Below are 18,814 nucleotides of genomic sequence, written 5' to 3' on the forward strand. Positions count from 1 at the left end.
GTAATGAGAAGTTACACCCCACCTCATTCCTTTTGTTCCTTTATTGAAAGTGGCAGATCCCTTTCAATGCTCTTAAAAACTAAAACCGGTCGTTGCTTCGAATACTGGACAAAGTCTGTAGGGATTGTTTCCTTTCAAAACTGTACTCATTACACTGCAGTGCATGTGAGTAATGACACAAGGTACCTCACTGACACAACTTGCTACTGTCATGAACAGCGATTTTAAAGCAGCAGGAGCCCTTTCTGCTGGACTGCAGCCTCTGCCTTCAACTCAGTAACTTTTGTGTCTGTACATGAACAGCTCCTCCTCCTGAGGGGAAAAATGGGTTTGTTGTGTTCCTCGTAAGGACAGGCTCCAAGGCTGCTCACCCAGAGAAACACCGCCCTGCAGCAGCTCCAACGCGATGAAGCAGCAGCACCTTTTCTCTACCGGATGAGATCACAGTGTGTGCTGAGCCCGTATTTATCCGTCAGAAAGGAACAGGAAAGGAGCCACACAAGCTAAAGTGAACACCACACACGGGGATGGGGGAACAAATGCTCCTTTTGAGCTCCTTTTAGCCCAGCGCTTACAATCTGCAGCTCTGAATCCAAGTACCAAAAACCCAAGCTTTACCACTAACACTGCCTATCTATCTCTCCTTTAAAAAACGCTGAACAGCCGCAGCTTTTGTTCTCAGTGGCTTTGGGGTGAGCCACATCATTCACACAAACACTCAGACAGAAAGATCTGGGTATCTAAGGTCTTGCTGACTTAATGGGAATATCTTTACAATTAGTGAGCAGATTGCTAAGCAACCGGCTATCAGAAGTTATTATCCTAAGTCTATTCTTCTAGACCTCGACAGTATTGATTATATCAACCTCAATTAAAGAGTAGCTTTATAAACTAGTACTATACAGGAAGCAAAGCTCATTGGGATGGCCCTGCCAGAGCACCCTTAAGCAGGCACTGCAGCCGTGGATGTTTCAGTCTCTGCCAGCAACCACCACCCCAGCCTGACAAGTAGAGCAGAGCCCTGGCTCCAGCCAGTTCCCAGCTCAGGCAGAAAGAAGAGCCAGAAGGTTCAATTAAGAAGATGGAGAAAGAGGCCTAGAGTGGTTTTGGAAACTCCCACTCACAGCACACGGATGCCACAGCTGCCAGCCATCCCACCTTCATCTTTCTGCAGAGGAGAGGCATCTTGCCCCAGGATCTGCTGCTCAGTGCTGACCTGCCCCTTGGCAGAACTGAAGCCCTCAGTATTGGCCGTGGGCTGCTGCTCTCCCTCTCCTCTCTCTTCTTTTTAATCCTTCTGTGAGGTTTGGGCACGTGCAGCTGTTTACTGAGCTCAGAGGTGAGGCCTGCCCACAGCTGAGTACCGAACCTTCAGCTGCGGAAAACACCAGGGAAAGAAACCCCAGCAGCTCCAAACCCCAGCATGCCAAACATAACCACCGGCCCCTCCCAGCCCCTGGAGACCCAAGGCAAGTTCTGCTGTTGCCTGCATCACATGAACCAACGCCTAATGCAAAACGACGTCCCAGAGCCAAAAAAGCAGCAGTCAGCAAACCCATCCTCCCATGGAACGAGCTAGGGAAGAGCAGCAGCAGCCTACTCATTTCACTTTGCCTGCTGCTGGAGTCAAAAGCTTTTCTTTACGAGTGTGTGAAGGAGTTGAAAAAATCCTCCAGAACATCCAAGGAGCTGTTCTAACTTTCCCAGAGGCTGTAGTGCACGTAGAGAGCTTGCAAACATACCTGCACTCACACATTACAGCTCACAAACACTTCTGTAGGAAGGGTGGGAGGCTGAACCCATCAGGTTCGTCTTTGAAACACACACAGCCCATTAGAGGAGAGCCCCCCCCCTTTTTCCAGCAGGCAGCCATTTACCAGTGGGATTCAAACCAAGCCAAAATGGATACATCCATAGGGAAACAATTAAAAACCGCGTTGATTACACTGTAAAAACAATTAGACCACCCATCTCGGGTTCTGTAAAAGGTCTAAATTGTACTTGCATTGCAAACCTCACCCTGGGTCATCATGGAAACACGTGTAATGTGGAGGCTCTGAAATGTCCTGGAGTCCGTAACACAATGTTATATCCAACAGCAGACAGTGGTCTGGATTAGAGATGTAGTTCTTATGAAGCTGGAAAATATCCTTCCCCCTCTCAGAACAGCAGCAGGGAATGTATGCATCAGCGGGCAGAGGTCAGGTGGTTCCGACTGTGTGAAAACCTTCAAGAAAGAACGGGGAGGAACAGGTCACTGCTGCCACATAACAACCTCACCTGCAGGAGGCAGGCACAGCCCAGCCAGCACCCTGTGAGCAGAGGTGAGGCTGCTTCTGTTTGCCTCTATCCATTCTCTAGATGAAGCTGTCAGTCTTGAAGGGAAGCCCCAGAGCTTCAAGAACACAGCCAGGAATTGCAGGGGCTGGAAGGGAGCTCTGGAGATCATCCAGTGTAGGCTCCCCACAGCGGGACGCACAGGTAGGTGGCCCAGCAGGTATTGTGTATCTCCAGAAGAGACTCCACCACCTCTCTGGGCATCCTGTTCCAGTGACTGAGAGATTCCAGCTGAGGCCAACAGGAAGTTCTGAGCACCATCGTTTTACAGCAGAAATAAACCCGCAGCTCACAGTTTTAACAAGCCTTCCATGAAGTGTTCGTGCTTACTCTGCCAATTAAGAGTCTGCTCGCAGTGAGTGATACCAAAGTAGCTGACCCTCTGTCAATCTAAGGTACGTTTGTGAGCATCCCTCTACTCAGCTGGGGGATAAAACCTTTGAGAGCATCACCAGAACACATCTGGTAACCTCTGTGCAGCAGCCAGAGTGCTCTCCTGCCGTGATTTTAGATGTTTGCAGTATGAACAGACCCACAGCACACTTGCTTGAAAGCTGTAATGACTTGGTAACAAGGCCTTAAGGGAGAGCCAGTGTTTTCAGTCCCTCATATCTAAGGCTATATATTTTTGCCTACTTGACAGCATCCTGTTGCCTCTGATGTCTGGACTGCTCAGCACCACACCTGACTTTAGCTGCAGAGCATAACAGCAGTGCAATTTGCTGCCAGCCCTGCCCTGCTGGCACCCACCTTTGCCCCGAGGACCCTCACTCACCTCTGTACCCGCTCCACCATGTGTGCTATCAGTTTGTCAGAGATGCCAGGACAGGACTCCTCTGCCAGGCTGAAGGCGTTCTCCAGCTCCTCCATAGCTCCCACGTTGCCTCCGGTCTGCTTGTGCTTATCTTTAAGCTGCAACCCAGGAATAGCATGTTAGCTCCTTAGCTCACTGCAGGGAGCACCTGTCAAGCAGTGCAGACATCAAGTCCCTGTCTCTTGTAGGAAGATTCCAGGAGGGCACCCCCATCCTTCAAAACAGCCTTTTTTGTAGGTCTGGAAGATGGGAATGCAAGGTCTGGAATTCAGGCTTTCCTCCAGGTAATAACAGCAATTGAATTCCTTACAGAACAGGCTCTTATGTGCAGCTAGACATCCTAAATGATACTGGTGCTGGATCGATAGCCCTGAAAAAACACTGGTGTATCTGAACTGGTACAGTCACTTTGCTGCTGGGGACAGCCTAGCAGCCAGCCAAACACCAAAGGCTTCTGGACAGGCAGCGTTGAAAGCACTACAGGACCTGAATTTGGTCACCACTCCAACCACTCCAGAAGAGAGCTTTCCCCAGGAGAAGGGGGGAATAAAGCCCACAGCAGGGCTAAGGTATAAAGCCTCTGCTTGCTTTTAGCATTTTTAGCACTCTTTCAGTGGGCCTTAGCAAGTGCAAAATCTCCTTGTGCACGATCCCAGTTGTTAATTTGGAATGGCTACACCTTCATCGTTCAGTTACATCACAGAAACCTCGACACGTTGCTGATGCTGAGCCTGAAGCAGTCTGCCACTGGAAATGCAAGGTCACATTCTCTGTAAGTTTCCCACCATACCCATGTAAGCAGCTCACGCTGCAGCTCCTTCCCTGGCACACACCAGGATGCAGCGTGCTAGGCAAAAATCAACCCCTTTTGTAGAACAAGAAGTACCTGCCAGCTAACCCCTGTCTGGCTCAATTAGGCTATGCCAATTAAGGAGCTTTACATAAGCCCCACCGCTCTTTGCCTGCAGTTGCAATATCAGCCCTCCTGACTGCTGGAGGTCACCTTTCCTCCCCAGCCCAGAAAGCAGGACAGCACAAATGGTTTGACGTTACCAGATCAAAGTCTGCCTGCCTTGGAGGCAGAAGGAGACACAAGCTGTCCCGCAGGGAAGCTGCCCACCCAGTGCCACGCTCTGACGCACGGCTGCAGCCCTTCAGCTGCTGTGTGTGGGCTGTGTTACATCAGTGCCCTGTGCTGCAGAGCAGCTTTCTGAAGGCTAGCAGGTGGCAGAGAGCTGTGCTGCACTACGCCATCCAGCCTGGCTCTTATTCTGGCTTGGCCCTCCAGGCCTGAATACGGAGCCTGTCCTCTTCTCCCCCGAAGGAGCAGCTGGGTTTCACGGCTTGCAATCGCCCACACCTGTGCTGATGACCTGCTGTGGGTCACCTTCCATGTTAACACCCAATAATAAAGATGCAGGCAGGCAAATGCAAGCTCATGAACAGCATCTCACTAGAAATTCTATTTGCTAAGTCCAGCTCCAGGCTTTTAATGGAAAGAGGTGATCACAACTTAGCAGATTTCAGAGGCATTAATGCAGCAGTGAGAAGCAGCTACTGTTGGTAGGAAGCCAGCACTGAGAAGAACAACCTGCACACCTGGCTGAGAAGCAGTTTTCCTGCAGGACTTGGAGAAAAGCTTTTTTCTACCTCCTACTACTGTACACAGAAGCCAGGTTACTTCAGAGACAGCCCAACACGTCCCACGCTCCTGATTTTGCTGAGTGGGATCAATGGGGCCAGCAGGGAAAAGAAAAGGAAAAGAAGGGCAGCAAGTCTGGGGCAAAGGAGCCAAAGCAGAAATGGAAGGCCAAGACGTCACTTCTATCTGATATCAGCACAGTGGTGCTGCTAAAGAGAAGCCCACAGGTGCACTGAGTGGTTTGAAGAGCTCACAGCTCTTCCCAGAAGGCTGCTAAACAGACAGGACTGAGAAATGGTTAGCAGTATGCTGCATTACAAGCAGTACCTTCTGCCTCATGTGCTGACTTCTGCAGTCAAGTGCAGTGGACTATGGAAAAGGCCAGTCAGCACAATCCATAGAATCATTAGGATTGGAACAGACATCTGAGATCTCCTAGCCTGTCAGCTCCCCATTTCCCAAGCAGTGTTGTCTCGAGGATGGAATCCCTGCTTTCCTGAACAGCCTCTGCTTTTTGTCCTAAAGCTGTAAGCCCTCTTTCAACATTAAACTCTTTTCCCAAGTCTAGTGCAAAGTCCAGAGACCATCCTTGAGAAAGCAGAGCCCTGGATACAGAAAAGAGCAAGTCCTGAGGAGCAGGGAAAGGTCTCTGTGACTGGCACCCCAAGAGAAGGCACGCTGGATCCCAGCACACTGCACCTGTATAAGGTATATCTTACTAAGAACCCCCCATTTCTACTCTCCTGCTGGGAACAGCAGCTAAAGGTCATTGCCAGTGGGCTCCATTATGATTATCTTCCTCTTTCCTTCCCTTAAAACATCACCCACTCAGAAAGCCAATTACGGACATTATCCCATCAATAACTGAAGCTTTTACAACACCTTCACATCCTCACCCAGAACACAAGGTAAGGAAATAGTGAATTTTCCAACTCATTTTCCTTGTCCACCTATGACAGGCCACGCAGTAGGTCACCCCTTAGCTTTGGTATCTTAGCAACAGAAGATGGCCCAGCAGTTGGCAGAGCCAAGGTCCTACTCACCTCCCCAAAGACTGGGTGGACAAGTGTGGAGAGACACTGTGACCGTGGTTGTCTCTTGATGGGCTCAGAAGGCTAGAAAACAAGGAAGAAAGATTCAAGCACAGGCAAAGGTTTAGCCCACTTCTAAAGGAACAGATGGCAACCAGACCTTCTGGGAACCGTGAAGTGCCATTCCTTTGTGCAGCTTGCCCAAGGAGTTGGGACGAATAGTTGGTGGGAATGTCCAGATTGGGCCTTGGTCTCCATCCTCTGTGTCTCCATCACTGCCAACAAAAAGGGGGAGGTCAGCACAAAGCTTCAGCTGCACAGTTTTATCTATGCACTGTTGTAGTCACAAGCTCTCCCCCACACGCTGGTTCATAAAGACAAATATACAAGTATTGCCACAGTTATAAAGCCTGAAGCTCTTTGAAAGGAGATACATAGTTGAATGCAAATAAAATGAAGGCAAAAAGAGGCTTGTTTCACTACATCAGATGTTTCTCCTTTCTACTTTTGGTTCCTCACACTCAGGAGGTGTAGAGGTTCTATGGATGAGACTAGACTAGAATACCAGGCTCCACTGAAGCAGGAGGAGGTACAAGCCTGTTTCTTCAGGCAGCAGTCACTCCCACAAAAGCAGATGCTCACATGTTTTCCTGGCTATGATATGATCTCCAACCCAGGTGGGGAAAAGGGGCATCCTCCATGTGCAGTGTGTACATACATGTCAGAATCACCAGAACTTGAATCTTCTCCATGACCCTCTGACTTCCAGCGCTTGAATCTGTCAATCAACTCCATTAGGAATGAGGTTTTCTTGGTGTAGCGTGTGATGAATTTGTGCTTTAGCAACTCTTTAGCTGTTGGCCTCTGGAATAAACAAGGAAGGCAAGCTGCATCTGACCATGTCTGTACAATAAACGTGTACCACCTTCAATTCTCACCCATCTGCAAGCTCAGTACTGCTTTTTCTTCAGTACAGAGCAAGTATTGCCCTACAGGGGCATTACAGATACTCTACCCAAAGGCAGAGGTGGACAGCAATACTCACAAATCTAGGATCCTTATTGAGGCAGGCTTCCACAAACTCCTTGAAGGGTTTGCTGTGGTGACCTTCAAGTGTTGGAGGGTTATTTTTGGGGATCAGGAAGAGAACCCTCATAGGATGGAGGTCAGAATTTGGAGGCTCTCCCTTTGCTAATTCAATGGCTGTAATTCCAAGGGACCATATGTCTGCCTAAGAGAGGAGCAAAGAACAGTGGCTAAAAAGCAGCAAGGAGCAATTCTGCAAGATGGAAGCATGCAGGGCTGATGAGCAGCTGAAAGGCTCATCATGTATGATCAATAGGGTGCTTCACAACTAATAGACAAACTTCTACAGGCCCTGAATGACAGGAAAGTACACTTACAAGCAGCGTTTCCAGTCCCTGTATTAACCCTACCGCTACCTGCAGCAGCATCAAGTAATCCTCCTGCTCTAGCTCACCTTGAAGTCATAAGCAGACTGTTTGATGACCTCTGGTGCCATCCAGAATGGAGTCCCCACAAAGGTGTTCCTCTTGATTTGTGTATCTGTCAGTTGCCCGGCCACTCCAAAGTCAGCCAGTTTCACATCTCCTTGTTCCGAAAGCAGCACGTTGGCAGCTGTTCACACAAATAAGCATTAAGTCCACTGCTTCCTGAGTCATCTGCAACCCACACAGAACTGAACAGTGGGAAGGGATGTCCCACAGCATCCCCCCCCCTTTGCCTCCATGTAAACCTCAGTTTGGATTCCCAGTGTCAGCCATGCTCAGACCTCTGCTGGCTAACACAGAATACTTCTGTGCTAGTAACAAGGAGTAGATGTGAAGGGCCACACAATTACTAGATGTGATTCCTGGACACACACTTGGCCCAAGGTACCTCAAATGGCCTTTACTTTCTTTTCCCTCACCCTTCAGCAGCATTCAGTCCAAGTTAAACAGCAGATCCCTGAAAGCAGCTCACTCATCCTGGCCTTGTACCGCTTCCCACTCACTCAGCTTAAGAAAGCAGCACTGCTCAGGCTCTGGAGAAGGAGGTGCGCTGTAGGACTGCAGAGCTAGCAGCTATAGAAACTTGCAGTGTCACGTACACAACAAAATCCTTTCTGTGTCTCCCTGCATGAGGTTTCCTCATTCCACTCCTTCACATGCCCTCCCGCAGAGGGTCAGGCAGTGAGCATCCAGCATTGCCCTCCCTCTGTCCTTTGATGCTCTTCTCCTGATGTTACTCTCCTTTGAGAAGCAGGTGCTGGATCTCTCTGCACTGCACAGGGCCAGCAGCCACAACGATCAGGACAAGAGGACACATGCAGCCCTGACTTTCCCAGGCTATGAACCCTGCCTGAGGACACCATCACAGTAAGTCTTCATCACGATAACTAGCATGCACATGCCTTGGCATCCATCAGAAAAGCAAACAGCCAGACCTAATATCAGCCAGCTGATATTTGAGCACGCCATTCACTGACTCCCTCACTTTAATACCCTGTGTCCATCCAAACTACAAGTGTCAGACAAGAGTTACAGATCCTTACTGTTGCACTACACCCTGAAGACAACACAAATAAAATGAGAAGCACCAGCTTCAGAAATGAGCAACCCAACAAGAAATGTAACACTAAGAAACAGTCTTGGAAACCTCTCAGATTAGTTCTGCATCATCCTTTCGAATTGACATTTGGAATATCCCATACAGCTCCCTGCTCTTACCTTTGATGTCCCTGTGGATCTTCCTCTCAGAGTGCAGGTAATCCAAGCCCTTTAGGATTTCCCTCAGGATAGTAGCTATGTAAGTCTCTTCCAAGGGCCCTGGCTTTAGCTGAAAAAGGGCAGGAAATCAACTTAAAGGGTGAGTGATGCCTGCATTTTCAAGCCTCTCCATTTGTTACTTGGAAACCTTTGTCAAGCAGACCATACTGAGCAGGAAGCACCTCCTGCACACAGCCCGGTGCACATCTTATCCTATAAGCAGAATGCCAGACTTTGCACCTGGCTACATGACATGGAAAATCTTTGGAGGCTCTTCTGTTAGTCTAGTAAAGGCTTCCCAGGCAAGCAGCAGGATGCTCATCTCTTGCTCTCACTTGGAAATACACTGGTGAACAGAACACCTTATCTGCTTCTCTGGATCAAGCCTCTTTGCCAGCAGGCAGGAGCTGAATTTCGGCCATAGTAACAGCAATGAGAACTTCTGCCTTCTGGCTGTGGAGTGACAGGGTACTGTATCACAGCTTTCCTCCCTCTAATCAGTTCTCCTCTAAACAAGCCCTGCCTTCTGCTGTTGATTACAGGTCCCCCTGCTGCACCCTTCCTCCAGCTCAGTGCAGGCTCAGCAGTTTTCACTATATGACCTTCGTTCCTTCTGGAAGAACAGGCTTTATAGTCCCAAAGAGAAAAGCCAAATCCTGTGGAAGAACACAGCACAGCAGAACTTTTTTTGTGTGTTTACTATCGTTAGTGTTCCCCTGAAGTCTGGAGCAGCTTGTTAGACATGATCAGTATTATTAACACCTGTAAATCCCAATTGTAGGCCAGGCCCAGGTCCCTGCCAAGCCTGATGCCATGCAAGCACTGAACCACAAACTCCTGGCAGGCACAAGACTTCAGTTAGGTGAGCTGTGGATTTATGTTGCTCAAGAGCAACTTACTGCTGTCAAATTTCATTTCACTGTTTTTTTTCCACTGTAAAACAATAGAACACCCTGGAGAATTGTGTTTCAACAGCTGAGCTCCATGCAAACATTTCCTCTGTCCTGGGATATGCATAACCAGCACATCTGCCCTGCACTGCCTACCCTTCAGGCACAGGGCTGTCAAAAAAGACGTCACACAGCAAGTCAGCATCTGCCTCATGGGCATTCCACAGATCAAGGCTTCAGCCAAGGTATGTCAGGGCCCAGAGCTTACCACATACTTACCAAATCCAAGGCTGAACCTCCTCCCAGGTACTCCATGATTATCCACAGCTTGGTGCCCTGCAAGTAACAGCACAATCCAAGAGCAAAGACAGCATTAAGACCAGGCAGACAAGCAGAACACTTGAGATGAACAGCCCCTGTACACAACACAAGAAATGTTGCCTGCCGTGGCTCTCAAGAGGCAAAAGAGGACCTGCTCCGGCCCCCAGCATTCCTTTGTCTTCGGTTCTGCTTAAGCAAGCTTAGTAACACTACAGGCACCAGACTGCAGGGAGATAAGCATATTGTCAGGCTGGAGCCATTGAGCATCACTCCAACAGATCTAGCACATCTTGCCAATGACAAGGGAGCTTTGCAGCCTTTGATCACACTAACAGGATTCCAGTTGGAAGGGTATGGTCAGGAAGGCACTTTCTTTCTCCCTGGAGAAGAGATTTCCAGACAGAGGAGATAAACAGCTGGTCCACAAAACTACAGCTTTCATGGTGGTTTTGGCAGAATGCTGAGAAAATGCATTATCGACTGTGAAAAATATGCAAGGAGTAATCGGGATCCAAAGAGCTCAAGGACTGCTGTGCCATACAGTCAGCGTTAAACATGCCTCCAGCAGCTAGCATTGCCATTAGGAACTTCTGGGGGTTCCTGAACCTGTTTTCAGGGGGAACAACATCACCTCGTTGCTCCACCACTCCTTCAAAGACTCAGACCCTGTTCATTATTTCTTCAACCCTTCAGTACTTCCTTCTCTGCTCCTGTTCCCCTATAAGGTAGGGAGTGTGGTAAGAGAGCTCCAGACCTTGAGTAAGTAAGTGCTGCCCCACAGCTGCCTGCTAGCTTGCAGTGGAAATGAAACAGGCTTGAAGGTTTCAAGCCATCCACTGGAAGCATCCAGTGCTCTGGTGGAAATATCATATGGTGAGATAGAGGAGGGATCTGCCTCTTCAGTGAGGAGTTTGCTCTTCACTCAAGCACCCTGCTCTTGGGGCCATACCAGGAACCTCATTTCCACATGCAAGTGTCTTGAAGACCAGCCTCATATGAAAACTACATAGAGTGGGCAGAGCCACTGCTGCTCCTGCTGCCACACTGACTCAGTGCCCATGGATTGGGCACCTGAGTGCTGTTTGCCATCACCAGCTGTAGGTCCTGCAGAAGCCCAACCCAGTCCCCAAACTGCTGGCAAGAGAATTGCCATGGCTTTGTCCTACCTTCAAGTAGGAGCCATAATACCGGGTGATGTAGGGACTGTCACACTGGCTGAGCACCGTAATCTCCTGCTGAATGTCCTCAATTTCATCCTCAGCCTCTTCCAGATCAATAATCTTGATAGCAACCACCTCCTTGGTGCGGTTGTCAATCCCTTTATACACTTCACCGAATGATCCTTTGCCAATCCGCTCCAGCTTGGTGAACAGTTCCTCAGGATCCACCCTGGAGTGCTAAAGGGGGAAGGGAGACAAGGCAAAAGTCAGCAAGTCCCACAGCAGCCTGCAGAGCACCGTGCATATCAGATCTGTTTGCCTTGCATCTTCTATCTACACATCTATGTTGTTGAATTCCTGAAGCCCACAGGCCCTACATGGTCTCCATGGGCTCAAAAACGTATCACAGAACATGTCCAAGAGCTGAAGCAGACTTTTACATGGGGTCTCTGCCCCTGCAGATCACAGCTGGGGAGGAACAAGAGAGAGACCAGAAAGGAGAATGTCAGCAGGATCCATTGCTAAGGCAGCAGCTCCTTTGGGACTGAACTGATGTGGCATGCAGCTCAATTGCAGGCACCAAAGTGGGGCCAAATGAGCTTCATGAGCAAGGGACACATCCATACCTGAATGAAAGGCAGTATGAAAGGTGTATCAGAACCAAACTTCGTCAGAAGGCTGGGATGAGAAAATGGGCACAAGTTGGAGGCCATTAGAAGTTCACAAAGATGTTTCCCTTCTCACATTCAAATATTGGACTGATTTGAACCAATTTTCACCTTCCCTGCTTGTTTGGAGGGCAACACACTCCAGCAATGCAAACACCAATTCCCATCAGCTGCCTTTATCGTAGCCTGGTTTTCAGGCAGACCCAGCCCTGATGGAGCCTCGCATCTCTCAGAAGGTCAGCAGCAGCAGTGAGGCCTCTGCCCACCCCGCAGGAGAAGGAGCCACATGGACACCCCGTCTGCAGACCTGCAGTTCTGGAACAGCCCCCTCCAGCTGGCACACCCAGGCACAAGAGTGAATAGCATTTCCCTCATTAGATAAGCACATCAACTGGGCAGCTACTGACATGACCATCAGAGAAATACTAACAGCGGCTGGGCTTCAAAGTTAACTCTTTCCTAAGAGGGAACAACAACAACAAGCACAACAGAGGGAGGAAGAATCACGCCCTGATGCTCTTTCATTCGCTGCACACCAGGAGGGCCTGCTCTGCTTCATGCTATTAAAAGGCTCTTTGTGATTAATTTTTCTACCTTAAAAATAAGGTCTAGTTTAAACAAAAAGAAATATATATATATATCTGAAAAATACAGCTTGACCTACAGGAAGCAGACAGTGGTTACAGGGAGTTCTCCACACACCCAGAACTTCTCAGTCTCACCTCATGTGTCACCCAGAGGGACCACTCCCATGCAAGGACCTTGAGCTGGGCAGAGATCTTATCTGAGCACAAAGCAGGGTGTTTTTGCATCTAACACCAGGTTTAACAGCATCCCTGGGTGCTGCTTACTGATTAACCAAGCAGTCATTACATGTTGCCTGCCTTCTGCGCCCAGCACATTGCTGTAGGGAGTAAGCTTCACAGTCAGCTCACTCAACAGGATTTCCATGTGCATTCCAGTCCAAGATACAGATAGATAACCAAATATCCTTCTGCATCCATGGCAACACCCAAACAGGCTGTATTTGAACAAACGCACTGGGAACAGACTGGAGGGGATAGGCAGTGAGGATATGAGCTGGAGATACATAACAGACTGGAGGGAGTGAAGGGAAGGAAGATCTGAGCTTGAGAAGTGCCAGAAACCAGCACAAGAACAACAGCTGTGGTGCAGAAGGAACAGCCTGGCTACATGCAGTTCCCACCTGTTGGCTACTTTAACAGGATGGGGCAGCAAAGTGGCCCAGGCACTGCCTCACCTGCTGTGCAGGAGAAACACCACTAAGGAGGGGAAAAGAACCATCTCTGAGCAGCACCTGGCTCTGCATACAGCAGCCTGCAAGGAAACCCCCCTGTACTCCTACCTGCATCATTTCTCTATGAGAAAAGAAAGGACAATGTACAAGCTACTGCTTCCCTTCTCAGCCTCGTGCAGCACATCAAGGAATTGGGGTTGTAACTCTTCAATGGGACATCAAGCAGAAGAGCACTGGCTGCTGCAGGCAGCTTTTGGGACAGCCAGCAGCTTGTGTTGTAGGCTCTGTCATCACAGGCAGCTTCCTGAACAAGCGTCTATACTTTGAGGTAGCTTCATCATGCTTTCTCAAGAACAAAGCAGCTCAGACAGGGGTGGTAGAGGAGACAGACCATGACAAGAAAACTTTGCCCAAGGAGCTTAAGAAAGCAATGCAGCTCTGATATTTGGTTATCCTTCTGTATCCTTGACTGGAATGCACCTGGAAATCCTGTTGAGTGACAAGAAGGAACGAGGCCAGAACTGTTCCGTTGCAGGTGCTAGATTTACCTTGCTGTGGCTTGCACTTCAACACTGATTTGGAGATGCTTCAAAACCTTTAGTGACAGGGCAGGAGTATGCTCTGTGCCACACTGAGATGGGATGTAGGGGAGCAGAACAACACATTCTGTGTAGCCTGACTTGCTCCTACCCCAATACATCTGCTCCTGTGGAGCACTGCAATGAGGGGTCATAAAAAGCAGGATCTGTCCCTTTTCTAAACCCACTGATCTCAGCATCAGCCTTTTTGTCAGAGAACTGCCCTGCAAAGCTACAAACACGCCTGAAAAACTTAATTAGTAGAAATGAACAGAAGCCTGATGAAATCACTCAGACCCCCACAGCCATGGCTGACCCAAAGCAGATTGTCAGCACCTGTCAGCTTTGCAACTGTTGGTCAACTCGAGATCTTCTCAGTTTCTTTGATGCTCACAGACCCCACCAGGGCTGCAGAGCAGAGCTCTGGGTCACAGCCAGAAGAGCTGACAGCTACTCCTTGTTGTGCTGCAGTGTATAAAGCCTGCAAGGGATGAGCACCTCACTGTACCTTTTGTCTGGCTGCTTGTGTTACATGGCAGTTCTGGAGCAGAAGGCCTCATGCTGTTTCTCCCTCTTGAGTGCAGTCAGACCCTAGAGATGGCTCAGAGTTGGGCAGCACATGGAATGCTATCTTGTTTGTACACACAGAAAGGAAACAAGTGTGAGAAGGATGAGGATGATCCACCAGTAATGTGCCACTTGGGACCCAATCTCTTGGAAACTTCCCTGTCTCTATGAAATGAGAGCATGCTCTTCTTCAGCTGCTGAACCCAAGACAGTTTCCAGCATCAGCAGTATAAGAAAGGAATTCCTGTTCAACACTTTGAACTTCATGTATGAAACACAGAAGTAATCCATTGTCTGATACTTCCAGCTTGCTTCACTGATTGCATTGTTTTGCTTCAAGGTAAGAAAGCATTAGCCAGAGAACTTGAGAAGCTCTCTCAAGGTTGCCTACAGGAACAACAGAACTGGAAACACAGCTGGATTTGGAGCTTTAAAGACTGCAGTGCAAATACATCGAGAGGGGAGAGCTCCCAACAAAGGCCCACTGTGCTGTATGTACACAGCAAAGGTCAACCAAGAGAAGAGAGTACCTGGCTGGCCTGGGCAGGGAGGCAGGGACACTGAGATAAAGCAACTTAGGGATCTGCCTAAAGTAATCCAGCACATCAGCAACAGATAAGGAACCGGAGACAAGTCAAGGCCCTGCCATCCCAATCCAAGTCCTATAGTCTCTTTATTTTTACAGCATCTCCCCACCACTGCTTAAAACCTGGCTAACAGAATCTATGGGAACTGTTGAGTCCCAGCCTGAACCACTGATTGAGCACCTGGGCAAAGGACCTGGTCAGCCCTGGGAGCACAGGTGAAGGCAATGCAGCAGTGAGACTGGAATGGGTGGAGTATGGCTGCATCTCTCTGAGACCCCATTTAAGGGCTGACTGCCACTGGGGAAGGATCTCTTTCTGGACATCTCTCCTTGGTGAAGGAACAAACTGAGACTCTTCTGATACAGGTGAGCAATCTTCTTTCTTTCCTTTGTAGCACCTCTCTGTTGTGCCAGCCCTTCCATCATCACACCTTTGTTGTAATGCCTTTCCCATTGCACTGATCTAATTGCTACACAGAACTTCAGGCCAATTCCTGCTGCTCTTCCAAGAAGCCTCAGTTAAACAGATTATGAGGTGCCACCAAGGATTCCAGAGGAGACCCAAGGAAAGGATAGATAACACATATGCTTTCCTATTTTAGCACTGGAGTTATTACAGTATGACTAGCTCTGAAGACACCTGACATTTGCCTAATTTACAGATCAGATAACCAGAACTTTGATAGCTTCTATTATTGAATGCTGTCTAAAAACAAAGCTCCTCTCAGAGCGAGCCACTCTGCACCAACAGAGCTCAGCTCCCTGCCTTGAGCAGACAGCATCCTTCTTCATTGCTTCATTTCTCTCCCTGCACCGTGACTCATTCAAGGCACTAAATTTGCATCCAATTCCACCAGTACTTTGAGGAAACGGTGCACGTGAAAGGCAGCATGCAAAACAAGATGCAGCATGCAAAACAAGGTGCATTGCAAATCAATTTTAAACCGGGAAAGGTTTGGAGAAAGCATCATTTCAAAGCACTGAAGCTTCTAGTGTTGTAGCACAGCTAGAAGCAGAAAAGCCTCTGGACAGCCTGGTCTGGTGACTGGTGACAGCCTGGTCTGGTGGCTCTGCATGTGGCAGGGGGTTGAAACTGGATGATCATTATGGTCCTTTTCAACCCAGGCCATAAGAAGGAAGGAGATAGACTCTTCAGCAGGGTCTGCTGTGATAGGAGGAGGGAAAATGGTCCCAAACTAAAAGAGGAAAGATTCGAGCTGGATATTGACAACATAAGGAAGTTTGTTGCAGTAGGAGTGGTGAAGCATTGGTACAGGTTGGTGGTGATGCCCCATCTCTGCAAACACCCGAGGTCAGGATGGATGGGGCTTTGAGCATCTGGTGGGGCTGTAGGTGTCCTGCTCGGTGCAAGGTGTTGGACAAGATGGCCTTCAAGGGTCTCCTCTATGATTCTACGTAGAGAAGGACACCCAGATTTCTCCCCAGAGATCAGTGCTCTGCATTGGCACCTGCCAGCCGTCAAACATACCCACAGCCAAGCCCAGAAGAAAGATGACCCAAGCTGATACCATTCACGTGCTTCAGCTTTGAGCCCTGAGTCATGACACCATCGCTCCTGGTGCCATCCCCACAGCAGGATGTCCCTACAGCCCGTGAGGCCGACACCGCAACGCTCAGCATCGCACGGGATCGCTGAGGCTGGAGCACTGAGGCTACACATCCCGGCCCCCTGAGCAGCACAGCGCTTCATTGACCGGGCCCGGGCAGCACAGCCGGCTCATGGCAAGGCCGGGGCAGCCCGAGCCTCGGGCAAACGGCGCCGGCAAACAAAGCGCGGATCGATGTGCTGCGGGAGAAGAGCCGAGCCGTGCTGCCGGCAGCGGGCGGCCCTTACCTGGCTGGCGAAGTCCCTCAGGTGAGCCATGCTGCGCGATCCGCGGCGCCGTGCGGGCGGCGCTCCTCGGCCGGCGTTCAGCTGCGGGAGACAACACGGCTCTGCCCGGTCCCGTCTCGCCCGCACGGCCCCGCCATCCCCGCTCCGCCCCCTCGTTCCCCCGCCCGAGGCCCCACCTACGGCCCTCCTCGTCCCCCCGGCGAAGCGCTGTGCGGCGCCATGCCGGCACCCGGCGCACGGAGCCGCCGCCCGCCCTGGGACACCGAGCTCGGCCGCGGCGCCGGGCGCAACAACGCGGCGCCCAGAGGAAGCGGGAGGGGAGGCCGCGCCGCGCTGCCTGCTGGGAGCTGTAGTTCTCGGCCCGCCCCGCGCTGCAAACGGGCCGCCCCTACGGACTGCATGTCCCGGCGGGCTGCGCGCGGGGCGGAAGGAGGGGCCGAGGGGAAGGGGAGGGGCGGACTGCGGCTCCCGTGGCTCCGCGTGCGGCGGGTGTTGGAGCGGCGGGTGGTTTCTTGTGCTGGCCTCCTTTAGGGTGAGCCCTAATGAAGTGCCTTAAGAAACGCCCTGCACGGCTAATGGCCGCCTGCGGCAGCGATCGGGGCTGCCCGGTGGGTTTCTGAACCGAGCCCGCTGTGGGTTTGTTTTGTCGCTGCCACCAGGTGGCAACCGCGGATTGCAGCCCTGAGCATCGCGGGGCCACTGAGCTTCTATTCAGCAGGCGAGCCCATCCAAAACAGCCTCTGCCTCAACTCGCCAGCTGTGCTGACAGTGTTAAATGGGATGTTCCTTCCCACTGGCCTTCTGTATGGTGAAGGCTTCCAACTAAAGCAGTGAATTTAGCAAAGCAAAGTAGTGGAAGAGAGAGCTCCAAACCTGAAGGGCTCGTCCCTTTGGTGCAAGGCACGGGGCTGCTGAGCTCCGCTCCGTCAGGTAAGCGTGAAGTGACTGCTGGCTGATGGCAGCCATGAACTTCTCCAGGCCTTAAACCTTGCTCCTTGTAGGAGATGCAAGGACAGCTTTGAAAGCGAGCCTGTCCCTACCAAAAAGAACACACTGAGTGCTGTAGAAGCCCACTTGCTCCTATGGTTCCCCTTCTAGAGCCTTTGGGTGCATGGAAGCTGCAGCAGGCTGCTAGAGCTCCAGCACTCTTGTTCCTGCCTGCAGGCTATAACTACAAGTCTTGCAACGCTGAGGCTCTCTTTCCCTGCTGATATCATGGCTCTTAAGACTCTTTTGAGCGTTCAGCAAAGAAAAGGGCCTTTATCTCCCAATTCTGCTGGTGAAGTGGAATAAGCAGGAGTGGCTCTTGCAGCTGTAAAGCTCCAAGTGGAGCTGACTCCTGGGTTGGCTCAGCATCTTTTCCCTCCCGGTGACTAATCCTCAAATTAAGCCAGGCTCCTTCCAAGCTGAGAGCACTGAGTACTTGTTCTTCCAAACCATGTTCCTGTGCAGCGGCAGAAAACAGCTGATGAAGCTGAATCTTAAACCCTCACAGACGTCTGCGCTCTGCTTAGGCAGGAATGGATACAGCTGATGTATCTGCAGGGATACTTTGCCTTCCCAGCTGGTCCCTTCTCACTGCCCTGGGAGTTGTGTGCTGATAACAGGAGACCCCAGGGTGCCCCTGCTTAAACAGGAGCCGGTGGTGGGGGATGAGCTGCACAGCAGCCAGCATCTGGGGACAGAGCTGGTACTCATTGAGCACTCAAAGAGACAGCCTTGTCTGGAGCCACAGCACAGCTATGGAAATTAGCACGTTGACTCTTTGAAATAGAACAAAGTGCTCTGCAGATTCCTCTTCCCTTAATAAGAAACATTTTTAAACAGAGAGATGCACAAAGTGAATCGTTTCAGGACATCGTTTCTCAGATGAGGATTTGGGGAAGGCTTTTGTGTCTTATGTGTGATAAGAAGCTGCAAAGCTACTTACTCCTTTATGCATCTTTCTGATGTGGGGCTTGATGCCAGCATTGAAACTGTCCTTCGCTGGACCAGAAGAACCATTGGCAGCTCTATGACATTAATTTCTGCGAGGCTAAGTGATAATTCAGGCAAATTAGTGAGTAGGTCTCATACACTGCAGTGGTTTGATCTCATGGCTCCTTCTAGAAATGAAGTTCTTCAATCCCAAGCATATATTTATCCTATCAAAACACTGGGCATGTGTCAGTGCCGGCAAGACACATGGCAGTGTGTTGGTTCTGTCCTGCTCTGTGGTTACCAGGACACAAGAAACCAGACCTTGGATGTAGAGGTGCCTTAGGAACATGCGAGAGAAGCTTGTACAGATGCTGTGCGGGTCTGCGCGAAGCTGTTTTTGCTCTCAAAACAGAAGGTAA

General features: G+C 50.1%; 1 protein-coding gene across 2 annotated transcripts; it reads right to left on the reverse strand.

Moving 5' to 3' along the window:
- Positions 1–23: 23 nt before the first annotated feature.
- On the reverse strand, positions 24–16,792 carry STK25 (serine/threonine kinase 25). Of its 2 annotated transcripts, XM_072344755.1 has the most exons (12): positions 16,652–16,792; positions 16,476–16,556; positions 10,970–11,200; positions 9,762–9,818; positions 8,554–8,662; positions 7,305–7,462; positions 6,870–7,055; positions 6,543–6,688; positions 5,985–6,099; positions 5,837–5,908; positions 3,113–3,249; positions 24–2,227 (listed from the first exon to the last, which is right to left on the reverse strand). In XM_072344755.1, the coding sequence occupies exons 2-12, from the start codon at positions 16,503–16,505 to the stop codon at positions 2,188–2,190; spliced, it is 1,281 nt and encodes a 426-aa protein (XP_072200856.1). In that variant the 5' UTR covers positions 16,506–16,556; positions 16,652–16,792; the 3' UTR covers positions 24–2,187. The 2 variants fall into 2 exon arrangements, with proteins under 2 accessions (XP_072200856.1, XP_072200857.1); XM_072344756.1 differs by lacking the exon at positions 16,652–16,792 and having other exon boundaries at positions 16,476–16,635.
- Positions 16,793–18,814: the final 2,022 nt, after the last annotated feature.

Source organism: Excalfactoria chinensis, chromosome 9 (genome assembly GCF_039878825.1).
Source record: "Excalfactoria chinensis isolate bCotChi1 chromosome 9, bCotChi1.hap2, whole genome shotgun sequence".
Taxonomy (NCBI): domain Eukaryota; kingdom Metazoa; phylum Chordata; class Aves; order Galliformes; family Phasianidae; genus Excalfactoria; species Excalfactoria chinensis.